Raw genomic sequence first — 24,265 nt, 5'->3', positions numbered from 1 at the left:
TGAGCATTATTATTCCGTCGTTTATGTTGTATAGTGGTAATTAGTTATTGTAAACATCTGAATTCGGGTTGTAGTAACTTCTTAAACTCAAGATGGTTCTCTATATGAATCCGAAAAGGAGATTAACGTCATTAGTCGTGGTCACCGATCCGTTTACTGTTATATGTATCCGACAAACGTTTTAGTGATTAAGACCGTACAACTTGAACAAATATTGACCGCACGTTCTGTTAAGGCTAAAGGTCATAACAATATTGATTTCTCGTGATCTCTCGTTTACGGCGATAAGAGGACATCTGCGCTTGTGTTCTTAATCCCTTTATTGTATGTGACCCACCAGATGACCAGAGGTGACCGAAGGTAACCAGGGAACTGACCGCTGAACTTAACAGTCTGACATAATTCAAAACTATCCACATGGAATTAATTTGACATGACAAACATGTTAAGATTTGTAAATGCAATACAAGCAGATGGGTTGTGGGCTACTAAATTTCAACATTACTGAACCATATAATTATTTTGCATTAAAATACTGCAAAGGTTTGATTAACGAGACAGCTAAGTTGTATGTTATATTAACATAAAAAAATAAGAATATTATTAATTATGAGTTTATAAAGCTCTTTAGAACAAAGTCAACCTAAATTAACCGAACTGTTGTAATACCGATATCTACATGTATCAATATGGAAACTCTCTATATTCTCCAGAGGACCCAACGTACCAGAAAAATAGACATTTTTGAGATTACCTCATCGAGAAAATGACGGAATGAGCATCTGTAAAGACCACAAAACTTGCTTCGCGACAGATAGGTTTTAAAAAGTGTCTGCGATTGCAGATTTGAAAATAAGATATTCACAAATGTGGAAAAAACAAAATTAGGAATTACAATTTCCTTCGTTCGTATTTACCCAAGCTTTTTTCGATTTTAAATTCGTATAACGGTTTTGTTCACACATTGGGTTTATTTTGTTAACTCTGTTAGTGAGGTGGCCGTTATTGTTATACTTTGTCATAGAGTGTGATTGTGACGATTTTGAGGTAACCATAATTAGCATACTGTAGGTAAAGGTCACTTTTCAATTCAATTCACTTTTCAATTCAATTTGTTTCCGTAAGTTTTACAACAAATAATTTCATAAAACTGGTACATTCATAACAATCCAGCAGCAACAACAATATCATCGAAATCGTAATTTTCATCACTTTCATCATCATTATCATCGTCGTCGTCTTATAAATCTTCATCATCATTATCATCCTCCTCCTCCTCATAATCTCATCATCTACATCTTCGATTATATCTACATCATCATTTCCATCTCCGTAACTCAACATCAACAACTACACCATCATCATCATCATCATCATCATCATCATCATTTCCATCTCCTCAACTCAACATCATCATCATTATCATCATCATCATCATCATCAGCATCATTTCCATCTCCTAAACTCAACATCATCATCATCATCATCATCATCTTCGATTTTATCTACAATATCCTCCTCCTCATCATTTCCATCTCCTAAAATCAACATCAACGACTACATCATCATCATCACCATCAACATCATCATCGTCGTCGTCGTCGTCGTCAAAAATGTCATAGAGTTCCTAATCAAGGATATTTACAATATTCAAAAATACATTTCTGTAGGTAATGGTGAAAATTTTCTCGATGATTTTAAATGGGAATGGAAAAAATGGAAAGATTACTGCAGGACATTTAACTAAAATGTAAATTAATTATAATAATATAGTACCAATGTAATTTCTGTTAATAGTCTATGTACAAAACTTGACACACAATTCTAAAATTCTAAAAGAGTTTGATAGTGAGGTAACCATCAATAACATACTGTAAGGTATATTTCATTAAAGTCTGATACTGGGTGATTTTTATTGTCTTAGTGTAGGCAATTGCCATATACTTTAGAAGTGAGGTGGTGTTTATTGTCAGTTGTAGGCCTAGCCCGAGTTTCCTCTGGCCCTGATACCAGACTTAGAAATTTTGACAAATAGAGACGGCATCTATCCGTTAGAATCTAAGTCTGGTGTCAGGACCAGAGGAACCTCGGGCTATCACATCTATCTGTAACAAGCAAGTTCGTGGAATGTATATCCCCTGCTTTCAGGACATATTGTAGGTAAACATTAAGGTTAGGTTTAAACATGTGAGTATCGTGCTGTTGGGACATAATGTAGAGCTTAAAACTCAAATAAAAAATGCCTTATCTAATAGTTGCTAGAGTTATTAAGCGGAAACTGCAGATACTGACTCTGCCAAATGGAGTCCGATAAAGGTTGATGTCAAACTCGGCCGAGCCCTTAATGCGTTGAACCCTGTTAATAAGTTTGAAGAAAATCGGATACTATTTGCGAGAGTAAATGAACAAAAACGAAAGATAATGACGTTTTTCGTAATTCAAGGGGCCATAACTCCGCCAAATGCGATTCGCTGAAAGTGGTCATTGACCTTGGCCGAGCCCTTAAGGTATTTAACCTTGTGACCAAGTTTGAAGAAAATCAGTTAACATTTGTTGTAGTTATTGCATGGAAAACGAAGTGCGGCAGATAATGACGTTTTTCGTTATTCAAGGGGCCATACCTCCGCCAAATGGGGTTCGCTGAAAGTGGTCATCGAACTTGGCCGGGCCCTTAAGGCATTTAACCCTGTGGCCAAATTTGGTGCAGTTATTGCACGGAAACGAAGCGTGACAGACAGGCAGACAGTCTGGTATCAGGGCCAGAGGATTCTCGGGCTATCGCATCTATCTGTGAAAATGGTTAAGTCTGGTATCAGGGTCATGGGATCCTCGGGCTATCACTTCTATCTGTGAAAATATTGAGGGTGAATGGTCATAGGCATTGGTAGTAATGACGTGATTATTATTGACATCTAGTTTACAAATTTTCATAGAGTTTGTTAGTTGGGTGGCATTTTAAAGTCATACTGTAGTTAGTTATGAAGTACCCCTACAGAGTGTTTTGTCTGTGTTTTCTGCTAAGGGGACACCAAAACTGATCGGTTGCCCCCACTGCATTATTTTCGATCTTTACATTTTCTCCCTACTTCCTAATAACCTCTTTTGTTTCCTAGTGCTTGCTTGGGCAATGCCTACCATCTGGCCCTTGTGTTGAACGTTCGCCCAAATGAGGAAGGTAAAGGGTTCTGTCCCAAGGACGAACCATTCCAAAGTCCTTACAATTGTAGTTGTTATTCCCTGCTTGACGTTCAGCAACAAGTAGTATACCTGTTGTCAGTATAATGTGACCGGGTGGTAAACTGTGATGGGTGCCTTCGACATGGTATTTCAGTGAGGTAGCACACTAAAGTCGGCATCAGACAACATACCCTGCCTCCGGCACACATATACTTTAAGCATGGAGGAACGTCCTTAAATCACCTTACCAAACCGAACCAATCCAAGTTCGAGAGGATAAATGAGATACTTATAGTTCAATGATGAAACACCATCAATGTATCTGAACATGAAATACATGTATTTTAAAGAATTGTTAAATATATGATCTCCTTTCTTTCATGGCCATTGTATACACACAGATTGACTGAAAGTGGTCCACAGTTCCTCCACACTGGAATACCAACGACAGTTATAAACCAAAATTATTTACGTGTATATTACTCCATCTATGTACATATACAAGCGGTGTTGATATGAATGTAGAAATAAAAAGCGCCAATATGACCAGATAATATTCACCGTAATATTCTTATTTTATTTCACAGTACATGCAGTCTCCCTTGGACCATACTCTCCTCAACATATTAGCTAGATTGTTCAGACTATATGAGTCTTGAATGTTACCGTTTTGTTAATAAAATTGAGACTGATTGTATTAAACATTACTTTGATAGGAAGGCAAAAGTACACAAATGGAAAAATGATGTGGCCAACATTTGTTATTACGTACATGTATATGTGATGGAAGATTATTGACTTTTCTGATCATTCTGTGTCTTATTCAAAATGAATGTAAACAAATCTAATTAAAGCCGGGAAATTCTATATTTACCCTTTATTTTTTCATTCAGATATACTGATGAATATGTCGTTGAATAACAAGAATTTAAATACCTTATGGACACCAAAGCCTTCTTTTCGTCAGCTTCACATTTTGAAGTATGATACGATGATCACCTTGCAACAAACTGACACCTTCGTGTTCACGGTCATTAAATTTCCTTTCCTCGGCAGTAACATATTATAGACCCTGCTTGATATAAAGTTTGCATGTCACAATCAGCTCACTAACGCAAAGCCTGTTTTCAGTATCAAGGTTTTTATAATAGTGATAATTATACACCACATACCAAAAGAAATCCTCAAATGTACTTTTTCTTTAATTTACCGGCTTAACAATACCTTCTCGTAAGAGACATATAAGGTGATTTGTAATTCTGAGTGATTCTGTTCAACAACTAAGTTATTTTTTTCGACAATAATAAAGTTATTTTCTGTCACACTCTAGTGTAGCGCTATAACACCAACAGATAACACCACATGGCTTCTAGATAGCAAACTAGCCTCTTGAACGGCGCTAGATGATAAATGTTGCATGCACATTTGTTTACTGTCCAGCTACGTGCCCCGAGAATGATCGGGTTTTTTTTTAGTGTCACAGATGAATCTACAAATATGCAATTAACAATGCACGTCGTTGATCTCGTGTGATAGATGTTATGGATTTGTTTGTTCTGTTAACCACTAAATAACTTGTCAAGGTTTTATCATAAATAAAATATATACTTTGTTTATTTCAGCTACTTCAATATTCCGCTAAATAATACCTTATTTAAACCTAATTTAAAACTGCGAAGTTTTAGTTTCTGTTGTTGTATTAGTTTGTTTTGATATCTCCACACTTCCTGTTGTTGCATTAATTTGTTTTGATATCTCCACACATCCTGTTGTTGTATTAATTTGTTTTGATATCTCCACACTTCCTGTTGTTGTATTAATTTGTTTTGGTATTACACTCCCTGTTGCTGCATTAATTTGTTTTGGTGTTTTTGATACTGCCTTATTTTCCGTTGTTTCCTTACCTTTGTGTATCCTCAGTTGTTGTCCTTCCTTTTGTTTGGGTGTCACCTCAGTTCGTCCTTCCTTTTGTTTGGGTGTCTCCTCAGTTCTTCCTTCCTTTTGTTTGGGTGTCTCCTCAGTTCCTGTTGTCATATCACCTTTTCTTTTGGTTTCACCTCATTTCCTGTTGTTATTTTTTTTTCATCTTTAAAGTTTTGATGTCCTCACCGTTTCAGATTTTGCTTATCCTGTAGGTCGCGGATCGTGAAATTAATACAATTGCTGTTACCCATTGCATAGAGGCGACTAACGTGCGAATCTCCTGCAGAATTGAGGATTTGCTTGTGTGTCCTATACCTGGGGACATACAAGCGATCAGTATAAATCTGCTGCAACCATTGCAATATTTGGGATATTTATTTCTCTCCACATCTAACTTCTTTTTATTTCCTAACGTCTTTTGGCTTTTTTGTCCTCAGGCCAAGACAAACCAAAGTCCTTAAAAGTGTAGTTGCTATTTCCTGCTTAACGTTCAGCATTCAGGTACATCTGGTTTACCCGTTGTCAGTTAAATGTGATCGAGCGGGATGCTGTGCTGGGTGCCTTCGGCATAGTATTTCACTGAGATAGCACTATAAAATCGGCATCAGCTCTGCGCTATCACAAGGAGACAAATAAACCGACATACCCTGTCTCCACATGCACACACACATAACACACATGGAGGCACTCCTTAAATGACCTTAGCTTTTAGTAGAACGTTAAACAAAATCAAACCAAACCAAACATACATATAGATATAGATACACATACGTACATAGATACAAAAAGTATACGTACACAGTTCTTAATAAAGGAATTAGAAAACAAGCTAAAAGCTTATAATTATTTCTATTCAAAATATTGAGAGATTTAAAAGTGCACCTGTGGTTTTTTTCTCTGTTAGTGTATACAAGGAACGCACAGATTTACATAAGCAGTCGTTTGCAAATGCATGTTGCTATATTTCACATCTTATGAATTAATTCGCCAGTTTGGAAAAGGAAAATATTGTTTCAATTAATTATCAAAATATATTTATAAAAGTCACAATAGATTATCTATGCCCCAACATCAAAGTTACTGCAAAGTATAATGCACGCATACACAACACACATGGAGGCATGTCTTTAAATTACCTTTGCTTCGCCCGGTCACATTATACTGACAACGGATGAACCATATTTGTTGCCATTAATTACCCCTAAATGCTAAACAGTTAAGCAGGGAATAACAGCTACCATTTTTAAGGACTTTGGTATGTCCCGGCATGGGGACAGAACCCATTGCCTTCCTCCCAAGGCCTAACGCTCAACATTAAAGCCAGAAGTGAGGTATTGCCAAGCTAGGCGCTAGGAAATAAAAGGTAGATATATTAAGATACCAAATGTTGCAATGGGTGCAGCAGATTTATTTTGGCCGCTTTTGTGTCTCCAAGTAGAAGGAACAAAAGCAATTCCCCAATTCTGCAGGGGGTTCCCATATTGGTCGCTTCTTACGATACATGCAGTGGGTAACAGCAGGAGTATTCTTTTCTCGATCCCCGACCTGCAGGGGTGTTTAAAAACTAGTAATAGGTCACGGGTACTAGCCTCGTCTGTCAATAGACCCATAATATAAAGAAATGTTTATAGTATGACTGTATTGACAGACGAGGCCAGTACCAGAGGATATATATCATATATATGTAAAAAAAAAACAGTTATGCGGAAACATGTTCATATATAAACATATTATAGTTCTGCGATATATATATATATATACATGATGGGGGAAATACAAACAATAGTGGTGTGGTGTCAGTTTAACAATTTAGAAAATATCTATTGTTTGAAAACACCAAGCGTAAGCCTGCTCGATATGTGTATTACAACTAAATAAAACTTGAGCCTGTGAGCATAACTTGTATAATAAATTCTTTATACTGGGAACCACTTGCAGAAAGATGGACAAAGGCCTTAATAATAATGATGTATAAAATCTCAACAACAAAGTTGCTTTCGTTCCGAATGCACTTATCAGATCGCAGAACCAGGGGAACACAAACAATTATCATCAGATTTAAACTATTTCTGGTCAATATTAAAATCAATTCTTCCTCAGAACTATTGGAACATGGAAAACACTACTGGAATATATAGCCAAGTCACCTAACTTGAACGCCTTCAAAACAGCTCTGTCTCATCTGCTATAATCATATTTTGTAAGACATGCATATATTTTCACCAGGTTACAACCCATGCCATCCCACACCTTCTCTGCTACCTACCCCTACTACTGGAAGAAAGCTTGAAAAGTCCCCCACCCCCTCCTCGCCCTTCCCTGAAATGTATGAGTGTTGTGCCTAATGCATTAATTTTCACTTAATTTATTCACTATATGTCGCCTCCAAACAAATTAATTATATGTGAAGTATTACCAAAAGATCTACTTCCAAGAACACTTGTAGATTACGACAACTGCACTCATACCTATAAGTTCTGTCGCTGGTTACAGAAGAAGAATACATGTACGTGTGATAAACAGAATTACAAACTAGACATCTAGAAACATAAGTAACAAAAACAGAGGGAAATCTACGTTGTTATGTACTATGTAAATACAAGTTAACGTTGTTCTTTGTGTTGGTGGAAGGGGGGAGGGGGGAGTTTAATATACATACAACATCAAACTCGACAAAGATCTTTTTTTTTTGTTTTAAAAACAAAATGTAACAAAAATTAGGAGGAAGGACAATAACCGGTTTGTACAGTCCACGTAATAGGGGAGCGAACTCCTGTAAATGTCCAAAATATAACTCGCTGGATTGGCCGACTTCGAAACATGAAACAATGAATTTTCTTGACTACTTGATACTTCTCAGAGTGATGTTCCGCTGTTTTTGTCTGACAAAGCAATCATTCATCTAAAATATATCAAAAGATATGCAAAATCACTGCTCTGTTAAAACTAATGGTTCTATGTAAAACAAAAACTTAAGTAAAATTAAGATGGTATTGAAAACCGTCTCCTCTGGAAAAAAACACCCAGACAAACACACAGCTAGAGACAGACAGATAGACACACAGATAGTGATATGGAGACAGATAGCTTGTGCAAAATGGCCATCTTTCTGTATCAACAATACTCTTTAAATACCAAAATTAAAAGCAAAAGATAATACCAAGTGGTTTTTAAACCAGGTTTGCGACCAGCTAAAACCATCCGTAATAATGCATTTTAATCCTATATAACCTTCGTATTTGCAGAAACAGATATGTTTGGACACAGGTGGTTTATTGTGACTTTTTCAGATATATTTCGTTATAATTAATTCAAACAATGTTTTCTTTTCCCAACTGACGAATCATTTCATTATGATGTAAAATATAGCAAAATGCATTTGAAAACAAACGAACTGCTTACTTGTATGTAAATGTGTGCGTCCCACATAATTGGAGAGAAAAATAATTATTAGCTTTCAGCTTGTTTTCTAATTCTTTTATTAAGAATTGTGTATGTACACGTGTATGTATCTATGTACGTGTACGTGTGTATGTATGAACGTGCATGCATATCTGTACGTGTAAGTGTGCACGTGTATGTATCTGTGTACGTGTGTGAATCTATATATGTGTATATGTATGTATGAACGTACATGCATATATGTACGTGTGTACTTATATACATGTATATGTATGTGTGAACGTGTATGTATCTATATATGTGTGTAGTTGTATACATCTTCATTTGTGTGTGGGTGTGTGTGTGTGTGTGTGTGTGTGTGTGTGTGACTATGTGTATATATGTACGTGTGCGCACCGATATGTGTATACTTGTATGTGTATCGATGTATGCATGAACGTGTATGTGTATCTATGTACGTGCGTGTACCTACGTGTATGTACATTTATATGTCCTTTGTAAGTGTATAAACTGTTTATGAAATACAAAACTGTGAAAACATTAATATGCTTTAAACTACACAATCAATATTGAATTTATTGAACACTCATGCATATAGTAGTCTCCTTAATCTATCGAGCTGTGTTATATTTAAACTGTGGTTATTTCTTCTAGACACATGTACGGTTGTACATTATATTACTAACTCTAGAGGATTCGAGAATATTTAATCTTAAAGCTCAACATAAGTTTTGTTTTTAAATGCCTTTGTTTTTATGCTTCACTATCCCCAACTGTTACACCTTCTGCTTTTTAATGTATTACGTCCGTTGGTTAGATTAGAGTAAATTTTATGTTATTTCTTTCAATTCACACACAATCTAAACAAATGTACATACATATATATAAGCATATACAGAAACAGGATGTGGAAACAAGCTTAAAGCTTATATTAATCCACTTCCTTCACATAGAAATTACCTTTTAAAGTTAATTAGATTGATATACTGAAAGTCTTTGAAAAGAATGATTCAATGTAATTTATCAAACAAACGAGGCAATAATTTATCACACTGTCCTGAATTCCTTAAAGAGTGCTTACTTCTGTGAGCTAAGGCGTACTATAGGGACTGCCTGATATTTTTCCTGATTAATCATATAGAAAAAAAAACATGAATTGAATAATGAAACTATATATTTTGTTTTAAGGTCAGTTATTTCAAGTACACAAAAAAGTTACCGCCCATAGCTATAACAGTTAATGGCAATGTCAAAACTTCAATTAAACAAATGAATTGTGAATTATGGTATGCAGTAATTATTTTAGATCATAAATATACAATAGCTCAGCCTCCTCAGGTTGCTTGAAAGGAACATATAAAGGTATACATACTGTAGACTATGCTATCTTTAAAGACAGCTGCGCCATATTCATCCGCAATATTGGCCGAGACGTTAGAGGCAGAGTCTTTTGTTGTCCAACTGTATCTGTCTACAGGTATGAAAATAGATTTTAGCCTGAGCGAGGGGTATTAAAAAAATATGATCCATTTTCCGCTTGAATTTGTAATAAATTAGATAACCCTATAGTTTTATCTGAACGATTTTTTTCAGTTAAATTAGTGAAAAAAGTTTATGTGAATTCCGCTTGAAAACGTATATGACAGAGTTACTTCCCTTGAATGGTTTCTCTTCAATGTAAAGAGGCGAGTTTCTTCTCCACGTCACATTATATGACATTATCACATCTGCATGGATATAATTCATCGTACCAGATTTATTGACGTCAATATATGAAAAGCAAGATGTGAAACGTGACATACATTGCATTTCGGACATTTGAATGGTTTGTTTGTTTATACGTCTAAAACGGAGCGTACCTCTTCAAGATGTGAAGCTAAATTTGTCGGCCATTTTCAAGAATTTCTGTGTAGGATCACCAATATTGAAATTAATTTATAAGCGGTAGGTAATTCTCCATATGGCATGTTACTTACTCTCATGTCCAGTACGTTTATGTTGTGTTGCTTTCACTTATATTTTGTTATTTGAAACAAATACTGTGCAACCTATTGCAAAAAGAATCCTACATGTGTGAATTTTGACAGTTCGTTGACAAATTTACGTCAGTGTCGTCAACATCGATTGATGTCATTTTGTTGAAAGGTTCAGGGACTGTTGTTGTGCCAAAAATATATGAAGTCTTTCTTATATTTATGGTATTTTCTGTTCGACTTTCCCTGAAGTTTTTCTAGAAATATCAGTTCGTCGCCACAAATTCGTGTAAAACGGCTAACACTGCTTGACATTATAACAGGCTGTGATAACACCTGGATTGACAATTCTTATGTTTAAGATAATTGACAGTCATTCATGGTTGATGATGAAACCTCTGACTGATGTTAAATATGATGCAGTAGACTCTGGAACGCTTCAGTGCAACTGTGCAGGGATCTGTTCCAAGACCTAAAAGCCTTAGGTATGCCCAACCTCGTCCAGCTTATTTTTACTGTGCCTCTGTCTGACTGTCACAAAGTACCAAAGGGTTATATTGATAAAGCCAGTCTAAAAAGTTTTCCAATGAAAGAAGCAGGTGTTAATGGCTTTATATACTCTTTTTATTTATCGTTGTACAGTGTATGTGTAACAGAGGTCATTATTTTTTCAATGCTTCGGCTCCACCAGGAGTCAAACCAGGAAAGAAGTGAAAAGAAAATCTCCCTAGCCAAGTCGGTAGGGACTTAAGCGGCTAGTATTTTACCGCCCAGGGTGACATGCATACTCCCCCTCCAGGAAAGAACTCGTCCTGAGTTTCCCAGGGGTCATAGCGATTCTTGTGAAAGTATCACTGAGAATATATATTTGTCAAATATTACCCGGGTCTCTATGTGAGTGCCAATGTAACAGAGGTCATTATTTTTTCAATGCCTCCGCCTGGAGTCCAACTAGGCACCTCTGGCTTACTAGTGTTATGCTCTACCGAATGAGCTGAAGAGAAAATCCCCCTAAGCCAAGTTGGTAGGAAATCGAAGCAGCTAGTATTTTACCAGGGTGACAAATGTGATTGAAATTGTTTTAAGTTGGATTGCTTACGTTAGTGTGGCAGATTTTAATTGTACATAGGATTACAACTGCCTTCTAGCTTCGTGCTTGGGGGGAAAATCTCTTTCCTGTCCATGGTGACACAGAGTTAGAACCAGCTGGCCATGGGTTGTTGTGGTGTTTGAGGGCGAACACTGTCGCATTTAAAAAGGGGGATAGTGTGGAAGATTTTAATTGCGCATAAGATAATGGCCATTTTAATTTTTAGCTTCATGCTCGGGGGAATTTCCATTTGGCTCAATGTTAGAGCATCTGACTAGAAAGTTTGTGATCGCAGGTTTGATCCCCTGTGGAAGCACACTACTCTATTTCTTGTTACATAAGTTTTGATCTATGTTGAAATCTCTTACAATTTATTTAACATTAGATATATTCTGAAGTATGTAAAAATATTCAGAAAATATGTTAGGATGGTGCAATTTATCACTATCCCCATGTTCATGTCCGGAGAGTAGTCACTGGCCTAAAGGGCTTCCAATTGTTTCAAACAAAATGAACTGCAGGCTTACAGAAAAAAATCATCTGACAGAGCCCTGTGGGCCTGTGGCTAAATCAAGCCCTGATAATACAATGTATGTGTATATCATCATTTCTATTGACAGGTTCAATTTGACTCCTTTGGAATAATGTTGCCAGTGAAAAAAATGAACATGTGATAAAGCAAATAACGAAAAGTTTCATTAAATTTCAAACTGTACAAAAAATGACATTTCATTTGTATTTTGATAATTGTTGTTATTTGCTATCATAAACATTTGCTTTCATACAAACAGTCCAAAGGTTAAAAATCAAAAACACCATTCTAGTGACTAAATGGAGAACAGATTTGTAATATTTTTGAAATAGGGAGATCTAGAGTTGACTGAATTAATCTGTGACTATCAAGTAAATTTGTGATCATGATCATATGAGGAACTAATTAAGTCACAGAATTATTTAAATTTGGTCGACTCTAACTATCACAAATAGGGTGTGATGCATTATTCCATGATTGACCCATTAACTAAAGAACTGCATCATCAGCATGTATTTCATTGAAACTTTTTCGCATGTGCAAGGTAATTGTTAATAGATCAAATAATGCATTAAATGCATTTTTTTGGCAGATTTATGATGTACCTCTTTTCTTTACACCATGTCTTGATAATGTAACCTCTTAACTTCTGCATAGATTTCATTGAAATTATGTGCATACTACACCTAGATTGTTTCTTTTATTTTTATTGTAAATGCAGGTCTTTTAGTAGTAGGCCCTTGGAAATATCTTTTTGATGACTGTCTGAAGTAAGTTTTGACTCCTGAGTTTTTTAAAAGCCTTTTAGTGTATATGTGACATGTGTTTTGATCCTTAAATTCAGGGAAAATGTTATTTGACTCCCGATGTCAAGAGTCAACTCGTACTGTGTTCTTGTATATGTAAGTTTTTTTATCACCTGAAGTTAGTCTAAGGAGGTGCTTGGTATTGATATTCTACAGCTTACAGTTAAAATTTGTTTCAAGATCTGAGGCTGTTTGTCTTTTTCAACATTACATATATCATTCATGTCAAATTCTTTTTGTAAAATTTGATGTGAATTTTATTTTTTCATAAGTTTTCTCTCTATCTTTTTGGAATTTTTTTCAGAAATTTTCCAGCATGGATCCACCAAAGAATGGTATATACATCATACAGGGGGAGATCTCCCTGGTGGTCACCGCAATGCGCCGGTCATCTCGCTGGTCAGCACACAATCTTCAAGACGAGGAGGCAGACCCTTTACTTGGTGCCTTCTCACAACTAAAAGATGTTTTAAATAATATAACAGGTATGGTCAGCACTATTAAGAACTGGACTGTTTCTGAAATTTGAAACCTACATATCAGTTGGTCGAGTGTCTTCAAGAGTTTAAAAAAGGGACCTGTTTTGGTTTCGTATCCAGATCCTGTATGTTGTATTTTCAAATTTGTTCATGCATTGCATTCTGGTTACAAATATTGAAGCTGTTTGTCAAGTGAATACCCAAACGTTGTTTATATAATACGCTATAGTGTTGTATTTGGTGGACATATCTATTAAGAAATGCTCAAATTGGTGAAAAGAAAGGGGTTGACCTTGAATGAGTTGATGGCCAATGACAGAACACTAAAATAAAACTCAGAGGTCTTTGTCTGGGTAAAAAAATGCCACTAATATGTTATCATGGTATATGTAGAATTTTTTTTATTTTCTTATTCTAAATTTATTGTAGATTTGGATGAGATCGAGCCCAATGCGTTCCTCAGCCCATTTTTGGACGTGATTCGATCCGAGGACACAACAGGTCCGATCACTGGACTCGCCCTGACATCTGTCAACAAACTCCTCTCCTATGGCCTACTGGGTAAGCTTTTAAGAGATCCTCTGAAATACAACATTTAGACTCTAAATATCCTGACGTTTTTAAGGTCTGGATTATAACAGATATATCACCCCGTAAATTTCAGTTGATTTAATTAGAACACCTCATCCTTTCCCTAACAATTAACTTTGAAATATTCCAAAATACTGACATGTACGTTTCAGAATATAATAACAACAAAACATTTGTGAGGAAAGGTATGAAATATAAATTGGAATATATTTCAAATTCATTGCTTCTGTTTTTAAGTTCCAATTTGGGGCCTTTTTCTGCTTGTGAATTAGTGCAATTTTTACTCAAAACCTTCCACAAATTTCCCATGTAAAACAAAGTGATATGATGACATGATTATAAATCAATAAGCAAACAATTTCTAGCCTTTTAAATGGCATTTGACAAAGAAAAACAGCTCCTTTTAAATACATTATACCAATGCTCTATTTATTGATTGAATTCCATGTTTTTTCTTGACTCTGAATTTCGACAAGAAGCCACAACAGATGCAACGCCTGCAGCTGTAGAAAACATAGCAGACGCCGTCACTCACGCTCGGTTTGTAGGGACAGATCCTGGCTCTGATGAGGTTGTACTCATGAAAATATTACATGTGAGCACATGGTTTTTATATACATACTTGGCCACTAAAGATTTTTATTTATTTAATGTTCATTTAAGATGAACAATTTTGAAGATGTACAAGTTGATTTTTGGCAGTATTTTACTATTTGAATGTTTATTTTTTCCGGTGTCTAGGATGTTCATAATTTTTTGTAATTACTGTTCAATAAAAGTTAAACTTATCAACAGATATATTGTGATATAAAAATGTTTTGTAACTATCTGCGGACAGCCAGTAATAAAACTGCTTTTGAAGTTGACAACTCTACCTGTTAAATTTTCTATTGAGTTACCATATATAGAAATTGAAAAAGATCACTTTTTGTTTTGTTTTATTATCATTTCTTCCTAAATCATCACTAATTGACATCTACCTGTTATTCATAAGTGAGGGTCTTGTCTTGTAGGTACTGAGGACACTGTTACTTTCACCAGTCGGTGTCCTACTCACCAACGAATCTGTTTGCGAGATCATGCAGTCCTGCTTCAGAATCTGCTTTGAGATGAGGCTTAGTGGTGAGTCCAATGACTGTACAAAACTAACAGCGATTTTAGGAAGACAAACAATGTCAGTAGATATCTCTTAATGTCACATTACTTATTGCCACATGTTGGTTAATATCATGTTTTAAAAAACCACCATTTATCACCGTAATGAACCGTTATGAAATTCAGTTTTTTCTTTATCATGTGATTTGACATAATGTCTTTCAGTGTCATGTTTTTTACCTGTTTCCCAACATATTACACATATAAGATATATGTGTTTTTGCTGTAACATGAAAAATGAAATGGTGAATTTTATTGCAATGACACTTAAAGGTCAATTTTACATATTGATTTTGTAGAACAGTCCTTTTTACTGTTCATGACATCTGTATATACATATTACATTTACAATGTTTCTGCTTTTCCACCTGGCCAGAGCTGCTGCGAAAGTCAGCTGAGCATACCCTGATGGACATGGTCCAATTGCTCTTCTCCCGCTTACCTCAGTTTAAAGAGGACCCCAAGTGGGTGGCTAGTATGAAAATGGTAAGTTAATGCAAAAACTGTTACAATTACTGTAACTTGTTAAGTAATATTTGACTGAATTGAGGAAAAAATACAAAATAAACAATAAATCATTTGCAAGTGGTTAAAGTGTGCCTGCTAAGTCATGTGAACAAGAGAAGAACATGTACAAAATATATTTGTCGTAATCCACACCAGCTTAGTCACTAAGGTGCTGGGCTAGTATAACAGATTGGGAGTAGTGCTACCACATTTGACAGACGATACATTATTTTTTTTAAGAGCATGCGAGTATAACTTTAGTTTATTAGTTTGAGCAATGTTTACCTCCTGACCATGTGTTTGACTTTCATACTGACAAGTACGTGATTGAAAGGCTTTATGTGTACCCATTGACAGATGGATGACATTCACAACTACTATAAACAAATGAATATGAAAATGAACGGCGTACAAGGGTCATCTTCATGAAGAAAATATTTCTTTTTAGATAGCTTGCTGAAAGTTCTTCACAAGCGACATTTTCAAAGTAAAATTTACCTATATTCATATTTTTTGAGATTTTCAAGATGTTAAATCTAACTTTGTGGGCCATTGTTCTTGATATGATTGATTTCAAATGTGAATAGTTAAAATGACTTAAAATTATAAAGAGGATTTTATAATAAAAATCTAGGAGAATTGATTTTCTTTAAAACTGTATTCTTAATAAATGTTTACTTCTACAGTTAAAGATGAGGACAGGAGGAGTTGACTCTTCAAGGCATGTAAGGAAGAAGAGAGCGCCCCGCCCCAGACAGAAGCGTACCTCTCCGAAACCCAGTCTACAGCCTGGGAGTCAAGACAAAGTGGAGGGCGGGGAAAAGACAATCGAGGGGGTCAGCTATGTAAACGCTCCCAAGGAGCGCCTTGCTACCACACCCGGTACCCCCGGGGAGGAGGGGATCATAGATATTTCCAAACAGTTCCGGGTAATAATAGCAACAAGTTTAAACCCTGATCGTGATGGAAAAACTTTTGATTTTGTCTACCATGAATCCAATTAATGGAAAAATGTGACTTTTCAAACACTGATGCATCATAAAGATATTGCATTGTTTATTAGCTTCTGGCTTTATGAACTAAATATATGATCATGTATATTCATTGTTAGAAAGAAAAATGATCTTCCTGTTTGGTAGTTCTATATATTACATAAGCCATACACTGCTTCTGTATTTTGTGGGTTTAAAACTATTTCGTAAAGAGAAACAGTGAATGTTAAAAAAATCACAAAATAAACTTTTCAGGGGAAGAAAGTCAGGAATTGTTACCTTATCAAAAAAACTATTTCCAGCATGGAAATCGAGTGCAGGCATCAAATTCATTTGATGATTTTTCACAGACATGGCTCAAAGATGTCTTTGTTCCCTAACTATACCTGCTTAGGGGACCAGACACTGTAATCTTTTAAAGTCTTATAAAGAGCCCTTTATAAGTAATATACACCTCATATCTTAATAATATATCAAATTATAAAATGTGAAAAAAGTCAGATTCAGTAAAAGTAAAAGTTTGTCTATCAGAAAATTTCTGAATCTTAAATATTTTCTCAGAAACTAAAACATCTGCTTCAAAGGGGATCGGAGTGTACTAAAAAGTTAGACTTTTCTTACCTCACATCAGATATTTCTGTAATCTCCAAAGAACATATTTAAAAAGCACTGGATACATTCTTGAAATAGAAATGATTCTTTAAACTGGTAGAAATTTATACCACACGTTCGTTCATTTTCAAGAATGCATCAGAGCGAGAGAGACAGGATATGGAGAGTGAAAACGCTGAAGCTCTCCAGACAACAGAGGAGGATAAGCCACCTCCAGGAGAGGAGAGCTCTGAACAAGGGGAAGAACAAACTGACAGCTCGGCACCTCAAGTTATACTGTCTGTACCAGAGGAAGAAGAAATGGCATATGACAGAGTAAGTTGATTCTGTAAAAGGTTGTGTATAACAAGAACTAACCATCTTGAATGAAGCAGACAACTTGAGGTAAAGAAACTGGTTTTGTTACTATGACTGCATGAGAAATGAGTATAACACCGATACCTAGGATCAAATGGTGGTTTGTACTATAAAAAGTTATATATTTTGCGCCCTTTCTCATCCTTTGGAGTCACCAAATATATGGGATGCTGGAAAAAAAATGGAAATTATATCTCGGTAGAAGTACTGATATATACATTATCTGCTGGTTTGGAGAAGGAATAGACCTGCTATATATTCCACTGCATGTTACTGTAAAAACCAACTTATATGAGGGGCATCCAGCAAAATCAGATTTTTTTTCAGTGTCGCCTCATGGCTTAGAAGACATTGAATAAACCTGATTTGTTCTGCTGCCCCTATTGCAGCACCACAACCTCTATTTTGTATTCAGGCACCCCTCTTTATATAACCTTTGGCAACTGTCTTTATGTGATCTTAAATAGGTAAACCATTATTGATGTTCCTGTTGCATTTACATTGAATGCCACACGCTCCCTGCAAGGTCAATAAACATGGTTGTATAAATTTTGTCACAATTCCTCCCCAACAGAAGTGGAGTGAGCCCGAGCTGTTTATTGAGGAGCAAGCAGACCAGCTGAGTCTAGTGTCGGAGGCGGGAGATGACAGTGAATCTGTACAGTCAGCTGCAGATGTGTCAGACAGTGCTGCCCAGGACGAGTATGTGAACCCTCGGGGTGTCCGATTCACACCCCACCAGTCCAGGGAAGGTAGGTTTGATTTGAGACTACATTTTTTGTTTGTTGGTTGTTTAATGTAATAAAAACTCTTTAAGGTCATATTCCTACTGAATTACTGAACTAATCCGGCAGTAAGCCCACACCTGGTATGACGCATATCTATATCTATTGCAGGTCAGGAAGATCAAATGAAGGACATTGTTCAGGATCAAAACAAGAATTTCTAGAAATATGTTAATTGTTCAAAGCAGATAATCACTACATATCAGTCGGGTTATAATAACTGTTGATAGACTATACAAAATATAGACATATTCACTCATTTTTGATATTAGAGATATGTGGTTGTATTGCTGAAAATGGAGAAAAGGTTGTGTGTGTAAATCATTCCTTATACTGATGTAGTTTCTGTTGATAATTGTCTCCCCAGGTTCTGGGCCTCTAATACCATATGGGCTGCCATGTGTTCGGGAGCTGTTCCGTTTTCTAATCTCGCTGACCAATCCGATTGACCGTCATAACACAGACGTTATGATCCACATGGGACTAAGTCTGCTGACCGTGGCTTTTGAGTCTGGAGCGGACCACATCGGACAGTATAACTCGCTCCTGTTCCTCGTCAAGGATGAGATGTGTCGACACCTCTTCCTGGTAAGCCTTTCTCACAGAATAATCTGGATCTGTATTTGATGGTGCTTGCAAGTCTGCTCAACCTCTGCAAGTGCCAGACAGCTGACATGATCTTGTCCACAAAATGATGGCATCATGCTAGCATTGAAAATGCAATAAAAATGCTATGATAATTGCAATACTGATAAATTCAACTCTTTGCTCTGCATTTATGTTTTTTCAGACAAGAATCAACATGCATTGTTAATTTGCAGTCATGGAAAGTTTGTCGCAGTTTAAAAAATTTCACTCACCATAACATAGAGTTTTGTCTTGGTGGCATACATAAGTACAAAATATCATATACATTGTAATTGCACTTAGGCAAATTCTTATTTTAAATATATTCCGTTCAGTTTTGTTTTTCCCGCTTTATATAATATGAGGAAAATGTTTGTCTGATCCAGCTATTACAGTCAGAGAGGTTGTCCCTGTTCTCCGCCTCCCTACGAGTATGCTTCCTGGTGTTCGAGTCTATCAGGAGCCACCTTAAGTTGCAGCTGGAGGTACGTTATTGGTCAATTTGTTTGAATTCCTTCAAAGTTTTCCTTGATTCTCAAGAGCTTAAATAAATATTTGAAATAATTTGTTATATTTCCATGGCCGAATGTTCAAGGCATCTGACCGTCTATGATCATTAGCCCTCCACTACTGGGGCGTGGGTTCTAGGCCTATGTTGGCCAATCCCTAGTTACAGGCCACAGGTTTTTCTCCAGGTACTCTGGTACCTGGTACAACATAAATGACCGTAACTGATTAATAGGAGGTAACACACAGACAAATATGGTAGTGAATTTAGTAGCACAGTTTACAGAGTGCCTTATTTTATTGTGTGAGGAAAATATTGATTTCTGTTTGTCCGTTTATAATATTTTTCAGTACTGTCTGACCTCCATAATTTTCTCCATAATTCTGTTTGTAGATGTACCTGACAAAACTTACCGATATCATTATATCAGAGTCTCCGAGGATATCATACGAGATTCGTGAGATTGCGCTGGAGTCGATTGTACAACTGTGGAGGATCCCTGGCCTGGTAACAGAGCTCTACCTAAACTACGACTGTGATCTCTACTGTTCCAACCTGTTTGAGGATCTCACAAAACTTCTTTCCAAGGTACAATCTTGTTAAATTACAAAGCAGCACTGTTTACAGATCATTTCAGTTTTGTTTTAAAATAAGTTGACAAAATTAATTGAACACACAGGAAACAACAGTCAGGAAAATGTTCAAATGTAAAGTGAACCTGTTGCTAATCTTTAGTGAGGAATAATAGGTGTCAGATGAATTCTAACATGGTCCTCTTCAGAACTGTAAACTTTGCCGTTGGGTGAAAAAAGGACCGTATTGATGGGGTCAAAGGTCATTATAAGAAACCTTGAGTGATAATATGATTTTGTTATCCCATTCAGAATGCATTCCCAGTGCAAGGTCTATTCTCCACCCACCTGTTGTCACTGGATGCTCTTCTGACCGTTGTGGACAGCATCGAGCAGCACTGTCACAGTCGCATACTGACCACTACAAAGAAGGTCACGGACACTGAGGTCAAGGTCACAGAGGAAACGAGTGAAGGTAAGAGGTCACAAGTGCTAATCAGGTAAAAGTCACTTTTTTTTTAAACAAGTAGTGATGGGCCGATACTCGACTATAAACTGTGTAAAAGTTGGTTGTAAAAGAAGAAAACCAAATGTATAGTTAACAACTCTGTCAATCGATGTTTGCAATAGTGTTATCATTGTATTTTGATATTCAGTCCAAAAAAATCTATAAACTGATCTGACATGCTATCAACCATCAATTAGTTTACTAATGTACTTCCAATTACAAGTGAATATTTGATTATGATTTTAAACCAGTTGCCCATCACTAGGCAGAAGTGAGTGCACAAACACAATGAATAGTGTCATCAGTGATCACTTCAGTTATGGTCACAGACCTCTGAGGTCAAGAGTCACAGATCCAACAGAACATCTTTGCTGTTTTATCCAGTATTTGGATACCCATCATCTAGATTCATGCAATATGTATTTCATTCTCAAGGTTTTGTTTCATCAGGTAGGTAATTTTCCACAATATGCAACAGGTAGCAGAAAACTCTGCATAATGCTTGGCTTACAAAATTTCATTTTATTTACAGAATTTACAGTATGACAATTGTGGACATATATTTTCAGGTGATAAGACAGAGGAGTCAACCCCCCTTGATGGAACAGAGCAAAACAAACCGAATGCACCCTGGCTTGGGCCCCCTACATCGGGATATGCCATGGGGCAGAGAATTCTACATTCAAAAGATCAGACTCCATCAGGTACTTTTCATTGAGAAAGTGACTTATTACACCGATGCTTATTGCTTTCCAAATAATTAAAAAGAAGTTAGCAGACAGAAATGTTCAAAATTTCTGGGTCATAGATAAGGTAGCAGAGTACAGTATAAATGGCCTGATCCTAGAAATAAAGGACATATCTCAGATAAACATGGATAGTGGATTCAACCTGCACAACACATCTACATATATAAATATATATATTTATTAACTACATTTTGAATACATTTTGTTTAGAAGACATACTTTTTTAACAAAAACTGTTTTCCCCAGATTTGGGACTTGTGAAAACCATGGTTACCATATAAAAAAACACCCAAAAATGCAAAATATCATGATTTTCAAGTGACCTATTGCGATTGCCTTTCTTCCGGCGGCGTCCATCCATAAACAATTTACATTTTCGACTTCTTCTCCAAAACCCCTGAACCAATTTCAATGAAATTTTGCAGAAACTTTCCATGGCCAAAAGTCAACCAAAATTGTGAATTATATGGTCCCCAGCCCCCAGGGTAAAATTACCCAAAAAGGGTAAAATTGACCAAAATTTCAAAAATCTTCTTCTCAAGATCCAGATATGGTAGAATCAAATACTCTTCATAGATGGAAGGGTCCCAAGGTGCTTTACCAAAATTCAGCTGACTGACAGAACCACTATTTGTACATAGTACATATACTACCCAGATTGTTCACACTACTTTTGCATTACATGTAGTTCAAGTTACCTTTGTTACAAAATGATTTCTTTTTCATTTGGCAACATCGATAGCGTCAGTTTTTACATAACTCAGGTGACCGTTAAGGCCCATGGGCCTAGCCTCTTGTTTTCTTCATATTCGAAATGAACACAGAGAAGTCACACTATTTTAGACAACATCATTTACGGTATTATACCACGTGACAATGCACAGCCAGTGATACCCGAGAACCAGGATGCATAGATGGCGGTATACACTGTTCTTCTATATTTAGAACACAAGAAAATTACAACAGAGTTGGACATTCAGAAATGTTTAGCGTTACAGAATTTCGTGCAGTCAATTGGACAAACACACAGCAAGACAATCGACAATCGTTTATTTTTTTAGCGTCAGATTTAATGTGTAACATTGACTGGTTATGTAAGTACATGGTAACAGAAATACTTGGGTTTTAGCATAGGTCATTCCGGGGGATTTTTCACAATATTTTCACAATATGTACACATGTACTGAGTACAAAAATAGACTACATGAAAAGCCAGCTTTTGTTGTGTAGACACAGATTTGTAAATGCCCAAAACTAGTCTCAAACCAAATTCGATTTTTGTTTTTGAAAAATTATGAATCCCACATAGTCATCTTCATCATGTTCTTACTTTGTATCACCCATGGCCACCACATGCTACTGTACACTGCTACCTAAATTCCTTGCTTACTGCCAACATATTTCAACATCCCTTTTTCAGAAGAATTCTTTCATACATTGCCGTAAATTTATCGCCAAACCTCTTTATAATGCCAAAATTTCTCTGGAAAAATGGTGACAGTATAATAGTTATTTCGTTCTTGTCCAGATGCACCAAAACCTGTCAAGGTGAAGGACATGGGGAGGCGGGGTCCACAGATACGACCAAACAGGATGAAAGCATCGGTCAAGATCCCTGGGACAGAAGAACTCTCTGCAGTCAAACACAAGAAGAAGGTGGGAAGCTTATATTATAGATACACTCTGTTGGGAAATGTTGTAAAATACCTTAACCCTTTCATCACTGTAGACCATAATGGACTCGTCCATATCCATGCATGGTAGAGTCTTCTTAAGTTACATAGGGGTGAAAGGGTTAAATATTGGTTTTATATTGCTTTTTTCATGCCCATAGTTACATTTGTACAATTTGACAGTAATGGACAATTTCTTAAGGGAAGTCTAGAAATCAATCTTTTTTAATTTATGAAACTCAATTTTGTAAGTTGTTATTAAACATCTTGGTGGCAGTAAGTGTTGTCCTGATATACGGTAATAAACTTTTTTCTGATATTTTTTGCTTTAATAAATGTTGATGGTCAAATTAAGAAATATAAGTTTGACATAATAACCTATCTGGAGTACTTGATGAAATCTTAAACAAAACTGACTTGTTAAGGCGTTATTTTGGTTACAGCTCTATGAATGTTCTATATTGTCATATTTATTTTCCTTGTAGCTTTATTACACGGGCACAGAACAATTCAACCAGAAGCCTTCCAAAGGTATATCTTTCCTCCAGGAGCAGAATCTACTGAGCACCCCACTCGACCCAGGAGAGGTGATCACATTCCTTAAGGAAAACCCACGCTTAGACAAGGCCATGATTGGCGAGTACATCGCCAAAAAGGCAAATGCCAAAGTCTTGGAAGCCTTCGTCAAGTAAGTTTGGTTCTTCTTGTTCCGTGGCACCTTTAAGACCATTGGTCTGGACATGTCTGTTTGAGTGTGGGAAATCTGGAGAATAATACCTGCAAAGATGTATAATTGGTCAAGAAATATAAAGAAACCAGTGCATCTTTTCACAAAATATCTTACTCTATGTCGTAAGATTTTGACTCTTTGTCGTGAAATTTTGACTCTTTGTCGTAAGATTTTGATTCTTTGTCGTGAAATTTTGACTCTTTGTCGTAAGATTTTGACTCTTTGTCGTAAGATTTTGATTCTTTGTCGTAAGATTTTGACTCTTTGTCATAAGATTTTGACTCTTGGTCGTAAGATTTTGATTCTTTGTCGTGAAATTTTGACTCTTTGTCGTAAGATTTTGACTCTTTGTCGTAAGATTTTGATTCTTTGTCGTAAGANAAGATTTTGACTCTTTGACGTAAGATTTTGACTCTTTGTCATAAGATTTTGACTCTTTGACGTAAGATTTTGACTCTTTGTCGTAAGATTTTGACTCTTTGTCGTAAGATTTTGACTCTTTGTCGTAAGATTTTGA

General features: G+C 36.1%; 1 protein-coding gene across 1 annotated transcript in view; it reads left to right on the top strand.

The window, feature by feature from the left end:
* The first annotated feature begins 10,193 nt into the window (after positions 1-10,193).
* The window catches only part of LOC110448535 (Golgi-specific brefeldin A-resistance guanine nucleotide exchange factor 1-like), a 43,307-nt gene continuing 29,235 nt past the window's right edge, over positions 10,194-24,265 (top strand). The window contains exons 1-16 of the mRNA XM_021494821.1: positions 10,194-10,446; positions 13,208-13,388; positions 13,812-13,943; positions 14,450-14,568; positions 14,987-15,095; positions 15,505-15,614; positions 16,322-16,564; positions 17,372-17,554; positions 18,171-18,348; positions 18,749-18,969; positions 19,395-19,493; positions 19,910-20,104; positions 20,401-20,563; positions 21,166-21,300; positions 22,874-23,001; positions 23,504-23,706. Of these exons, the coding sequence (XP_021350496.1) occupies positions 13,220-13,388; positions 13,812-13,943; positions 14,450-14,568; positions 14,987-15,095; positions 15,505-15,614; positions 16,322-16,564; positions 17,372-17,554; positions 18,171-18,348; positions 18,749-18,969; positions 19,395-19,493; positions 19,910-20,104; positions 20,401-20,563; positions 21,166-21,300; positions 22,874-23,001; positions 23,504-23,706 (2,387 nt within the window). The 5' untranslated portion in view covers positions 10,194-10,446; positions 13,208-13,219. The remainder of the gene's footprint in view (positions 10,447-13,207; positions 13,389-13,811; positions 13,944-14,449; positions 14,569-14,986; positions 15,096-15,504; positions 15,615-16,321; positions 16,565-17,371; positions 17,555-18,170; positions 18,349-18,748; positions 18,970-19,394; positions 19,494-19,909; positions 20,105-20,400; positions 20,564-21,165; positions 21,301-22,873; positions 23,002-23,503; positions 23,707-24,265) is intronic.

Source organism: Mizuhopecten yessoensis, unplaced genomic scaffold (assembly GCF_002113885.1).
Source record: "Mizuhopecten yessoensis strain PY_sf001 unplaced genomic scaffold, ASM211388v2 scaffold4121, whole genome shotgun sequence".
Taxonomy (NCBI): Eukaryota; Metazoa; Mollusca; class Bivalvia; order Pectinida; family Pectinidae; genus Mizuhopecten; species Mizuhopecten yessoensis.
Note: the sequence above shows the minus strand (reverse complement) of the source record. Positions and strands in the feature narration are given on the sequence as shown.